The sequence below is a fragment of the Halichoerus grypus genome, chromosome 10 (assembly GCF_964656455.1).
Source record: "Halichoerus grypus chromosome 10, mHalGry1.hap1.1, whole genome shotgun sequence".
Taxonomy (NCBI): domain Eukaryota; kingdom Metazoa; phylum Chordata; class Mammalia; order Carnivora; family Phocidae; genus Halichoerus; species Halichoerus grypus.
The window spans coordinates 57022763-57036154 of NC_135721.1; the positions used below are offsets into that span (position 1 = coordinate 57022763).

A 13392-nucleotide genomic window follows, 5' to 3' on the forward strand; every position below is an offset into this window, starting at 1 on the left:
CATAAATATTTGCTTTGTATATTAAAAATACACCACAAAATGTGTTTGTACTTAATAATTACCTAACAGTTGTTTCCTTTTCTTAAAATGTTTTAAAAATGCTTAAATACTAAATAATTCTAAATATACTTAAAGCCTTAAAAATCAAACAAGTTACTGAAAATTCAAATACATATATTCTTCTTACCACATTTCTCAGTGAGATGGCATACTACATTTAGGAAGAGTGTATTTTTCTTTTTCTAGAGTTTATTTCTGGATGGTTAACCAAGGATATGTTAAAATATGTTTATTCTAATGGACGCCATATCTCAAATATGAGTAGTGTCAAATGATTCTGTTATTTTTCTAAGGGATCTGGTTTTATTGACAATAATTAATTGGCATCTCTTTTTAACTATTTTTTAAACAGGACAGAGATTTCTTCTGCCATCAGATGTCTTTCTGCTTGACTGAACTGCACCTGTGGTCTTTGAAGAATACCTTACACATTGGGGGTAAGTGAGCTCTGGGTTAATTTCAGTATTTTTCAAATATAAGTTATAATGTTATAAGTAAGTACTAGCAAAGGTTAGAGCCTGGATTCTCTAGCCAGAATTGCATTATTTTCTTATACTTAATGAAAAATTGGTTAAAGAAAAATAATTCTTTTTAGTTACTCTGAAAAAGTTATTTTTTTCAACTTGAGTTAGATTTTCTGTTATGAAATTAATTTTATTGGCCTAATATTAGTTTCCTTTTAGGATACATACATGTTCAGTTTTTTCCTGGGATTGTTCATAATGACTGATATATATTCATAAATGTTTGCAGGCTAGCTAATGGTAAGGGTATTTCTATTCAATATTAAGATAATATTTCAAACATACAGCTAAGATGTACAATTAATTATGTTTATATTCTTTCATTTCACATTTTGGAGGATAGGAGTAATGTAAGTATGTTTTAATGATGCTTATTAGTATTTTAGCATAAAGTATGTATTGTTAGGAAATAACTGTTAAAATATCTTCTCCTCTTTGATTATCCAAAACAACTCTAGTATTTAGAAGGAGAGTTTTATTTATATGCCTTTAGCATCATTACTAAGAAGATGGTTTGCCTTGCAAATGTAATTATAATTTCACTAAGTTTACTTTGCTTAAAATGTGCTAAGGATAGAATTTCCAGTTAAACAAGGTAGATTTAACACACATTCGCTTCCTCCCCAAATTCTTCTAAAATGAGAATAAATGAATTAAAATAAAGAAGGCATAAACCCACAAGGACTAAGAGAATAGGAGAGGAGACAGTTGCAATTGGGCAATTTTGGGAAGATGGAAAGGATGGATGGAGGAATTAGCAAAACTTAAAAATCTGAATATCAAATGTCTACAGAAGAGAATTCAAAAGACAGCCACTCTGTGTCTCAGAATTCCAGAAAGATACAGAAATTTGAGAAGCCAGATACTGCAGAAGGATGGGGATTCAGTATGAGGGTGACAACAAAAGGACTTGAAAGTTTGCTTATGAAGTGGTGAGACACCTCTCATACATGTGGAAGTATTTAATTAGAGAGGCTCTAAACTTGGAGACATCAGCCCCAGGAAAAGAAGACAGGGGAAAGGTACTGAAGTGAAAATAGTGATGAAGTGAAAACCTGCATACTGATGGGTGAAGTCCTCTTAATCCCACTTGATTCTGAAATGTGTCACAGCCAGTTGTGTACTTTCCAAGAAAGAAGGAGTTTGAGGGCCTGGAGCAACTGCACGACCCCAAAGAGAAGACCTATTGACATTGACATTTGAGGGGGTCCTTCAGTGAAACACCCTGGTCCCTGGCTGATCAGTGAAGCCCACCAGTTGGCAAGCCCTCTTCATGTACACAGAGCTTCTAATCAGTTTTCTATTGCCTCATTTTTAAATATGAAGAGCAAGAAACAAAATACAGAAGTTTCAGAAAACACTGGAAAGTGATTCTGACCTCTTGGAAATTAAAAATAGCAGAAAAAAATTTTAAACTCAAAAGAGCAACAACAAAAGAATTCTCTCCGAAAATAGAAGAGAGAAAAAAAAAAAAACCACAGGAAGAAATTCAGCTTATTTCACTGCTAGTGAAAGTATAAATTGGTGCAACCACTTTAGGAAACAATTTGACATTATCTAGGATAGTTGGAGCTATATGTCACCTATCGACCAGTAATTCCACTCCTGGGTATATACTCTAGCAAAAGCCCTGACACTTGTGCACCAGGAGACATGTACCAAAATGTTCATAATAGTACTGTTTATGACGCAGGCAACTAGAAACAACCCAGCAGGAGAATGGATAAATACATTTATGCAACAGAGAAAGTGAATGCGTTATAGCTGTATGCAACAGCATCAGTGAATGTCAAGAATATAATATTGGGCAAAAAAAAAAAGTAAGTTGCAAAAGAGTACAAATAGTATGATTGCATTTAGAGGAAGTTCAAAAACAATAGATAGAAAATCTGATAGAAAAAAGTGAAATGAATGCTGTGACAAAAGGTAAGATTAATATAAACAGGAGCGATAAGAATAGTAGAGTCTCAACATAGGAATACTACACTCAATTACTAATTCTGGGAAAAGCAGCAAAGAGGAAGCAAAGAAATTATCAAAGAAATATTACTAGAAATTTTCCTAGAACTAAGAAAATGAGTTTATAGGTTGAAAAGTCCTGTAAGTACTGAACACAATGAATGGAAGAAGACATATATGAAGGCACGTCAGCGTGAAATTTCAGAACACTGAGCATAAAGAAAAAATCCAGAGATCTTATAGCAAAAAAAGAACAAATGGATCACATACAAAGGGTTGGAACTCAGATTGTCCTTGGCCTTTTTAACACTGATAGTGGACACTATGAAACAATGGAATGATGTCTTCAAAATTCAGAGAGAAATTATTTCCAACTTAGTATTGTCTTCCCAGCCAGTCAGTCAGTTGTCAGAAGACATTTTCAGCTTTGTAAATACTCACCAAATTTACCTTCCTTTTCTCATTAAACTACCAGAGCATATGTGTCTTGCCAAACAAGGGAATTAATCCAAGACAGAAGGCACATCTGTCTAGTCAGGAAAATAGACAGTATCTGTGCATCAGACCTAGAAGTTAGGCAGTCCAGAATAGTACTGGATCATGAGGCTCTAGGGGAGATGTTGCCAATGAAAAAATTATACTGATTAGTCATTGAAATGTGAGAGTATATTGGAGATTAATTATTGTTAACATTCTTTAAAAAGCTTTTATTTATTTGAGAGAGAGAGAGAGCACCAGCAGGGGGGAGGGGTAGAGGGAGAGGGAGAGGGAGAAGCAGACTCCCTGCTGAGCAGGGAGCCCGATGTGGGGCTCTATCCCAGGATCCTAGGATCATGACCTGAGCCTAAGGCAGATGCTTAACCGACTGAGCCACCCAGGCACCTGTGTTAACATTCTTTTAAAGCAAATAAAAAACAAGGCAATTTTTAACATCAGGGAAGTTGTATAAAAAAAGGAAATGCAATCGTATAGTGTACCTACCCCATGCTTCGGTTGTGAATAGTGTTTATGTATTCATTAATATTGTAAGCGCTGACTTAACCAAAAATTGTGCTCTAATTATATTGGGAGGATGGGGAGAAGTGTAAGTCAAGTGTCTGTAGGTAGGGAGGGGTACACAGTGGTAAAAGATAACTGAATTCTCAATTTCCATAGTGGATAGGCAATAGATAATATCTACAACTGAAGAATCAAGAAATAATAGAGTGAGAAAACTATTTATAAATATGGAGGAATATACAGAAGAAACAGCTCATAGTTGAAAATAGTTCTCTCTAAGGAGGAGGTATTGAGGGCTAGAAGATATACAGTGTGGCAGTGTTGCTTATGTTGAAAGACTTGAGCAGTATACCTGAACTTTTTAAAGCCCTGCCATGTTTGAATTACATATTTTAAAAAGATAGGAAGCCAAAAATAGCAATCTTTTTATACCCCCAAAGACATTGGTAATATCATAATTAATGATATTTTTCTACAAAGCTCAAAGCGGTATCAATGCAAATATTCTTTAAAAAGAAGTATGTGGGGCGCCTGACTGGCTCAGTCAGTAGAGCATGTGACTCTTGATCTTGGGGTGTGGATTCGAGCCCCACATTAGATGTAGAGGTTGCTTAAATAAATACAAAAACTTAAAAAAAAAAATTCAAGACCCTTTATGTTCTTCATAGTTCTGTTCTAGAGTTGTAAATATTTGGCTGCACCTAGTGATGGATTATTATACTAGAGAATATTACCTGTGTTTATAATGCTTACGGTTCTTAGATTTAAAAAAAACAACACCTTTTTATTGAAGTATAGCATATGTATTGGGAAGTATAAAGATCATAAGGGTATGTTTTGAACTATCAAAAAATGAACACACCCATAAAATCATCACCCAAGAAATAAAATATTATCAGTATCTTAGGAGTGCTACTTATGACCTTTCCCAGTCACCCCTTATTATATATTTTCAATCTATCCAATAGAAATAACTGTAGTCTTTAAAATTATATGTCCTGGGGTGCCTGGCTGGCTCAGTTGGTAGAGCATGTGACTCTTGATCTCGGGGTTGTGAGTTTGAGCCCCACATTGGATGTAGAGATTACTTAAAAATAAAATCTTAAAAAAATTTTATGTCCCAATTAGTGGCATGATGAATAGAATGGAGCTTTAATAAGTACACAGGATTGACTCTTTTGAAAAACTCTATTTGAAAAGTTAATTATATGGGGCACCTGGCTGCCTCAGTTGGTGGAGCATGTGACTCTTGATTTTGGGGTTGTGATTTTGAGCCCCATGTTGGGTGTAGAGATTATGTAAATAAATCAATAAATCTTTAAAATAATAGAAATAAAAATTATAGCTGTAATACATTTTTTTTTTCAAGTTTCATGTTTCAGTTTGAGAAAGTTTGGAGTAGTCAGTCACTAGGGGGCAGCCTGTACTGCTTCCACTACTTTAGAAACAGTTGTATCCTTTTGTTAGTAACTAGAATTATTTTGCATGGAGGGAAACAACTATTACTTCAAAGAAAAAGATATTTCACTATTTACAGATACAAATAAAATGGACACGATTATTTGGTTTTCCTGTAATTCAATTGCAAGGACAGAGTTCTTAGTTAAATCACTCTCAATATCTGGGAAGCCTTGCTTTTGCTTTTGTACCCCCAGAAGAGCACCTGAATTTGAATGGGTTTTGAAGGTTTTTTGAGTCTAAACAAGCTTCAGATAACTTAACCATACGTATGTTTCCTCTAATTTTCTCTTCCTCTCCTGCAAATTTCCCCCAAGCACCGTACTAGCTTCCAGCTAAACTGGAGAAAAGAAAGCAATAGCTCAGAAACAGGGCTAATTTCATTTGGCATTGCTTAGTGGCAGTTCCTTTTGTTAGCCCCCACCCCCACCCCGTGAAAAATATCAGAGGAAGTGTGAAAGAAAAAAGTTGGTCTTCCTTGATTTCAATTTTTTTTTTTACTACTCCTTTCCTCATGCCCTTGTAGTTTTGTGTAAATCTTTTTAAATTAGATTGATAAACCTTCCAGTTCCTGCATATCCCTAGAATAGATGAACTCATGTCCAGATACTTTTGAACTTATTAATTTATAGTAACATAAAAAGATTGTTTCTGTCCTCGCCTACCCGCCCCCTAACCCCAGTCCTGCTGTATCATATAATACGGTTTGGCTTCTTATTCTCCAGAACTTTTTACCATAATCTAATGTTATTTCTTCTTTTCCATAGATAGAGACATAGGGATCTACCAGTATTATGACAAGAAAGACCCACCAGGTAAACTGTCTATTCTACTCAACTAATTTTTATAAATGAAATATTCTAAACTATAAAATACTGACCATTAAAAACTCTTTTTTTGAGCTTTAAATTCTAAAGTTAAAAAAAGTCATTTCAGTTCTTTAGAAAAATACTGAGGTTGAAATCTGTTCTATATAAAATAAAGCAATATCGAGAAAATACTGTAGAAGAACATGAAAATTTTCATTTTACTGCCGATCCAACTGATAACTGGACAGTCTATTCACGTTTATCTATCAGTGTCCCAGTAGAGGGCATTGTTAATGCGTGGGTCCCACTGTTGCTGGCCTCCTGGATCCTTACCTGATGTCTGAAATAGGCATTTCTGAGTGAATGATCAATTTTCTTTATCTGATTAATCCTGTTAATCCCAGAAGTTTCATGATGGGCCAAAAGGTCTTTCTAGCTAGTTACTTCCTGTTTTGGTCTGTTGAAGTGGGGCTTGTGTGGGCATCCTGTGTGCTTAGCTTGGTGGTTAATAGGCTAACTTCATGATTCTGATGACAGACTGAAGCAGCTTCTGTTCTAGACTCCATTGCCATTCTTCTTTTCCCTATCTGATGAGATTGTGAGCTCAGGATATTGGCCCACCTGTTGTGCTGTGTAAGCCTTTTTACTACAAATTTAGGAAATACGTCTATGAAATGAAAACATCCACATTACAGCATTTTTTTCCAACTGCCTTTAAAAAATTTAGCATAATTTGTTAGTCTCAGCAATGTGCATAATATACATTATGTGTGTGCATTTAAAATACAAAGTATTTTAATTAAAATAATTTCCACGTTTTTTTTCTTCTTTCCTTCTTTCTCCTGCCATAGTATCAGTGACAGAGCATGGTAACTTAGAAGAAAAGCAGAAGCTGGCAGAATGTAAGCTTACTTTATACTTTTGTATAATTATTATAAAACTGGAAATTGAATATCCCTGAAGATTCAGTCTTAAAAAATATTTTAAGCTTTCTGCACAAATATCTTAAAATTATAAGTTCCCATTGTTTAGGTATATAAACATATGAGTGAGAATTATATGTGGTAGGCATTTCTAATTTAGACCATTGAAATCTCTATCCAGTTTTGATAAGATATATGCCTGTGTAAACATAAACTTTCTTAATGAACCATATTTATATCATTTAATATATTTAAAATAAGTGTATCATACTTAAATTCTGATAACATTTTGTTACACACACCATGCCTAAATTGTTTATATGTTTTACCCATTTTAAGAAAATAAAATTTGTAAAAAAAAAAAAAAGAAAGAAAGAAATTTGTAATGATTAGTATTAGCATTTTATTCTTTTCTGTTCTCAGATATATAGATATGATAATATGGCTACAATGAAAGATGGCTTTAATGATTAGAAATTAAATATAATTTAACTTTTATTTGGAATACAGGTGGAGCTGAAAGTCCTACTTGTTCCCTTGTTTTAAATGGGCAAGCTGACATTTAATTTTTTTCAATGCTGTATTAGTAACTACAATATAAATTTAAAAATTTGCATATATGCTGTATACATCATACATTATGCTTATAGAATGAAATTAATTTGCTGAAATAAGATAAATAGTAATTCTACTGTAAAATTTAAATGCCTGTATGCACACAGGACATACACACATACATACAACTCTTTTTTTAGAATTATTATTTAGAATTCAAAGATGAATTTTCGTGATGAAATAGATATGGTTAAATGAATTTAACATTTTGTTCTTTTACATAAAACTATTTTTAGTTTGTCTTAGGCTAATATTGAGATTTTACTAAATAATTTTATCTTTTAATTAAATGCATTTAAAACAAAACAAAGGCTTATCATTATTGAATTGTGTACATTTTAAAGAGGATCATTTTAAATAAAGTTTTAATAGGTGATGCTTCCTTTTAAATTTATATTCTGTGCATCATATTTTGTGTTTTATTTCTTTCCTCAGTATATCCATTCACTTGTAGGAATTTTCAGGTCTGAGAGGGTTACTTGCAGAATTTGGAATTTCTTTTGGATTGAACTTTTAATTATTTATATGAGAAAGTTAATTCTCTGGTAAAGAGTTGGTCATTTACAACTAGGTACTAGATTCACAAGACTAGGAAACTTTCCCAGGGATTCTCTGAGCCGTGTTGGTTGTCATCATAAAATTATGATCACCAAGGTGGTTTTGTGGTAAAAATCCTGTTCCTATGACAAAGCCTTTCAAAAGGCTGTTATTTGATGATGGAAATGAAGCCCACTTCCTCTCAATTAAGGACGTGTTTTATTTTAATCCTCCTAAGGCACACTGCTAAGCAGAGTTTCCTTTTTAAATCTTGTTTAACTAACTGTAGTACATATTTCATTTGCCAGCACGAGATTATCCGTGGACACTCAAAAATAGACGCCCAGAAAAACTTCGAGACTCACTCAAGGAGTTGGAGGTATCTTTCCAAAAGTTTCAAAAATGGCAACAAACAAATCTGTTTTAAAACATCTTTCAACAGTTTTAATTTTCATAAAGGATCAACTCTCCTGGTGATGATAGCTTTGCTTTTGTCTAGTGAGGAGTTCCAAAACAGTTGCATCTTTGTGTGGCATGCTGATCTTTTTTTTTTTTTTTTTTTTTGTGCTTGCAAATCAGAAGCACTCTGATAACAACAATGTGTATAGCCAACTGCACTCTCTCTTTTTCTGTTTCCTTCAGGAATTGATGCAAAACAGTCACTGTGTGCTGAGCAAATGGAAGAACAAATATGTCTGTCAGGTAAAATGGTTTGACATACTTTTGCAGTGTTTAACCAATGGAGCTGAAAACTATGCAGTAATTGGTATTCTTGTGTTTATGATAGATAATGGACAAAAACTTTTTAGGAGTGGATATTTCATAGTTTGAATTCTAGTCATTCTAGAACTAACATTAGACAGATTGACACACCCACCAGGCTGCCTCATTAATCAATATAGTTGTACTGACACTGTGAACGCTAATAAAAATGGTATTTTTTGTTTAGATTTGTCTGAATGTTGTATTAGATGTTTCCTGGCATAGATTTAATCATATTTTTGAGTGAAGATAAAAGCACAGGACAGAAGGTTTTTTGGCATATTACTCTAATAAGCATTTGTGAGTACCATGCTTATGGAAACCAACAAGCAGACTAGAGTTAGACCTAACATAAGACATTTGCTCTTATTTTTTGAACCCTCTAAGTTGCGCTGTTTAATACAATAGCCACCAGTCACCTGTGGTTATTTAAAAATAAATTTAAACTAATTAAAATTAAAGAAAGTTAAAAATTCAGTTCCTCAGTTACACTACCCACATTTTAAGTGCTCAATAGCCACATGTTGTCATATATAGATAAAGAACATTTCCATCACAGAAAGTTCTGTTAGACAGCACAGTTAGGACCTAGACAACATGAGCTACATGTTGAATGGGTCTAGATTCAGGACATAATAATTAGTGACCATTGATCAGAAAATAATGGACAAATGCCTTAGCTTTGTTTATGGGCTTAAGAAATACTAGTTGCCTAGAAAAATCTTGTTTGTGATTAAAAGAATCATTAGTCATATTCTACTCATACGTGTAATTGAAGTTACATTAGTACTACTAATAATTATAACTGTTTTATGGAATTGAATATCCTATATGAATTTAAATTCTTACTTGTTTATAATGTGATTTATTTTAGGTCTAACTATTCTTGTTTGAAGTTTAGGCCTATGGCTCTATCCATAAATCTATAACATTGAATTTGTAGTTATTATGAGCATATCTTAATTGAGTATTTGAATATAGACTATCATTTTAATGGACTCTAGTTTTTCCTCATTTTTTGTTTAAACTAGCCTACTTTTATTCATGAAGGTAACTAGTTATCTCCTCAAATGGCATAAATCATTTTTTTCCAGAGACTGTTTGCAAGGCTGAATTAATATTATTAGCAGCATAATACTTTCTAAATTTGACTTAGGATTCTATCCAAAAGAATGAAATTATTTAAAAATTCATAATTTGTTTTCATTAAAGTTTTAATCAAACTTTAAAACTTTAATACAAAATATGCTCCAGGAAGTTTTAAACTTAGTACAACTCATTGTACTTCTCAATGCAATTACTCACCTTAAAAGCAAGCTCAAAATAATTTGACTGGAGGGCAAGCCTACTACCCATAGTAAGAGATTTGTCTTGTGGCCTCCACCCTTACCATTGCACAGGGTAAGTTGGAACATGTCAGGCATCTTAAAATATGCAGTGAAGCATCCCAGTATGCAATCCTTTTTATTTTTTTTAATTTTAATTTTTTAAAAAAGATTTTATTTATTTGACAGAAAGCGCACAGCACAGGTAGGGGGAGAGGCAGAGGGAGAGGGAGAAGTAGGCTCCCTGCTCAGCAGGGAGCCCAACCAGGGGCTCAATCCCAGGACTCCGAGATCATGACCTGAGCTGAAGGCAGACGCTTAACCGACTGAGCCACCCAGGCGCCCCTAGGCAATCCTTTATAAATAGATGTTATTGCATTTTAATTTTTAAGCAAGTTTGTATGTATTTGTATATAGGGGGAATAAGGAGGAGGACGTCCCTCATTATTAAATTACTTCAATGCAGAAAAGGAATTTTCATGATAGAATATATATAAAATTACTTCTGTAATTTATAGCAAACCAACAACAATGGTTTCTTAGGCTTTTGTACCAATGAGTCGCTTTTAATATTTCCAGTGAAGTGTATTTTTCTGTATGTTCTGTCATATTTTGTGCTTTGTGTGATTGATAAGTTATTCCTAAAATAGACCTTTTACTACCAGCACATTCTTGATGTGATGGTATATTTTAATAAGATAACTTGACTTCCACCCTGCCCATCCTGATTAGTCCCCATATCTTTAGGGCCTTTGAGAGACTTCCTAACATTATTTATCCACTTCCTCAATTTCTAAACAAGACTGTGAGCTAAGTCTTCTAAAAATATGTGTGTATGTGCATTATCCTAAAGATCTCTAATATCATAGTAAATTAAAAATTTGGTGCTCAAACTAAATTTTTAAAAGGATCCCCTTAACATTTTGTTAGTTACAAAAGAAGTACTCCCCAAGTTACTCAAGGGTCCTCCTTTTGTGAGGTGTGGTGGCTCCACCATAATACAGGCTTAAATTTCTATTAGTAGTTTTCCCCATATATTTAGTCCTAAAATGGTGACAACTGACCACAACATACTCTTAAAAAGGGGGTGAAATTAAAGTTCCTCAGTACCTTGGTGCTAACATAGTTGAACTCGCAGTCTTTGATTATGGCCACTCCTCAACTAATGTAAATCTTTTACCCCCCAAAATGGCAAATTTAAGACTTATGGAATTTATCTTGGTTGTCTTCTTTTTAAGGGATTGTTATTTCTTCAAAAGGTCTAACTGTTTGGAAATCAGCAGACAACTACAGAGACATAAAGGATTTCAGAGGATACATTTTGAGCTTAGGTTTTTCCCTCTGTTGAATAATGAGATTTTATAGGTTGTCATCATAACCAACACTTAGTTCATGTTGTTGATCCAATGACCTATAAATTGTACCATTTAAAAATAATTCACTTGCAAATTCAAAAGTTTTTAAATCAAGATTTACCTGTACATATGCTCTGTATGAAAATTGTTTTTTAAAGTTGGTTTTTCAGGCTATGCCTATTCCTAGTTTGAAATGCATTAAAAGTATGAGATGTAATTTAGAGATTTAGTTTCACCAGCTATCAAAATATCTCTCTCTCTTTTTTTTGGTTTTCCTAAAATCATTTTATTATAAGAAAGTGTTTAATAATTTCCACTTTGAATTTTTTAAACCATTTTACAAACTATTCATTTTATAAATATTTTACAAAGGGAATAATAGTTTCAGCATTCGGAGACTATTAAATTGTATACCACTATGGTGGAATTTTTAAATTCTTTTAATTATTGTGCTTTAAGTCACATTCATATTTACAGGTTATTGCATAATTATTTAAAAGCAATGTTATCGTTAAGATAGATATAACATCATATATGTCGATTTTAGATTAAATTATTTGAATCGAATATGTATAGTCAGCTACAAAAGTATATGATCTAGTTAGCTGAACCCTGATTTCTTTCTATAACAGTTCCACATTTCTGGATACAATTTTAAAATGCCAGTGGGGAGCCTGGGTGGCTCAGTTGGGTTAAGCGGCTGACTCTTGGTTTCAGATTGGGTCATGATCTCAGGGTCCTGGGATGGAGCCCTGCATTGGGCTCTGTGCTCACCTGGAAGGCTGCTTGAGGATTCTCTCTCTCCCTCTCCCTCTGCCCCTCCCACTGCTCATGCTTTCTCTCTCTATATCTTTAAAAAAATGCCAAGAAAAGATAGTTTTCTTTTTTGGTTCTTATAATGAATTACTTGACATGCTATGTAAGAATATAAATTATTTTCTAAGCCTACCACAGATAAATTGTGAGTTTATGGAACTCATTTTATCATAATTTCCTCAGTTGTAGAGTTGATAGCATCATTAGCTGATCTTCCCTTTCATCAAATTGTATTGAAAATCAGTTTGGTTTTCTCATAAAATAATAATTGACAAACCATGACTTTAAGTTACAACTATTAGAAACAGTATATTACTTATATAAAACTTATCACACTGTATTTATTGAGTGCCACCATTATGGGATGCACTAAGGAAGTGTAAGATGTGGGCTGAGTCCCCAGTATAACCTAATCAAGGAATATAGACACATGAAATCACTAAGACACTAATGAGTACTAAGTTGTAGGATACCAGGTAAAAAGATAATAAAGTTTAGTGAAAAGATAGTAAGAATTTAGAGAGAAGCCATAGAGATTAGCGTGGCATTAAGATGTAGGATAAAACAGGAAAACTAGAGGCAGTTTGTATAAAGAACAAATGAGATAGGATAATTATTTTCTGGAAACACCAACCCAGAGGGTTTCTGGATTTGAAGATGCTAAGCACAATACATAGTAGAAGTGAGGTGGCTAGACTGAGAATAAGGGGATTGAGTGAGAGTCTGTATCTGGAATGGTGAGATCTTCCTCAGCTCTTTCCCCTCTCTAGCCGTGAGGTGTAAGTCTCTGTGTAACCTGTTTAAGGGATCCTTCTCTGAAAAAAATAGATTATTCCCCTCCCCCACCCGTCGACCCAGAGCAATGGCTATAGATACCGATATTTGGTAGTTTCCTTTGAAAAGGTAGATGTGCCAACCAATATCCTTATAGTGGAGTTATAAGTTAATAAGCTTACCAATGCATAACAAGCTCTCATTCAATTTTTAAAGAGACTTACTTTTAAATATAACCAGAGAGCTAGAGATTATGATACTTTTGAAGAAATTCTCCACCTGTAAATCCAAGATCTTTGTGTATGAGTTTAAAAAAAACTAAAGATAAAGAATCAGGGACAGTGCAACAAACAGAACTAAATTCAGGGAATTAAAATTAACCCACAGAGATGTAAGAGGAGCTGTTGCATCTTTAAAACAAGAATGGGAAGCTATTTTTAAAAAAGGAATACTTGGGGAAAAGGGAAGGGCCTCTT

At 33.6% G+C, this 13392-nt stretch overlaps 1 protein-coding gene across 17 annotated transcripts in view; it reads left to right on the top strand.

The window, feature by feature from the left end:
• WDPCP (WD repeat containing planar cell polarity effector) overlaps positions 1-13392 on the top strand; it is a 445572-nt gene that overhangs the window by 102024 nt on the left and 330156 nt on the right. For 16 of the 17 annotated variants that reach the window (XR_013441769.1, XR_013441770.1, XR_013441771.1 and 13 more), the window contains 5 exons: positions 413-497; positions 5768-5815; positions 6661-6711; positions 8193-8263; positions 8527-8586. Coding sequence is in view for 12 of the 17 variants with exons in the window: in XM_078056479.1 (XP_077912605.1) it covers positions 413-497; positions 5768-5815; positions 6661-6711; positions 8193-8263; positions 8527-8586 (315 nt within the window). In the remaining 5 variants the exon portion in view is untranslated. Of the gene's footprint in view, positions 1-412; positions 498-5767; positions 5816-6660; positions 6712-8192; positions 8264-8526; positions 8587-13392 lie in introns of those variants that run through there. The other variant, XM_078056490.1, reaches the window with a different exon arrangement.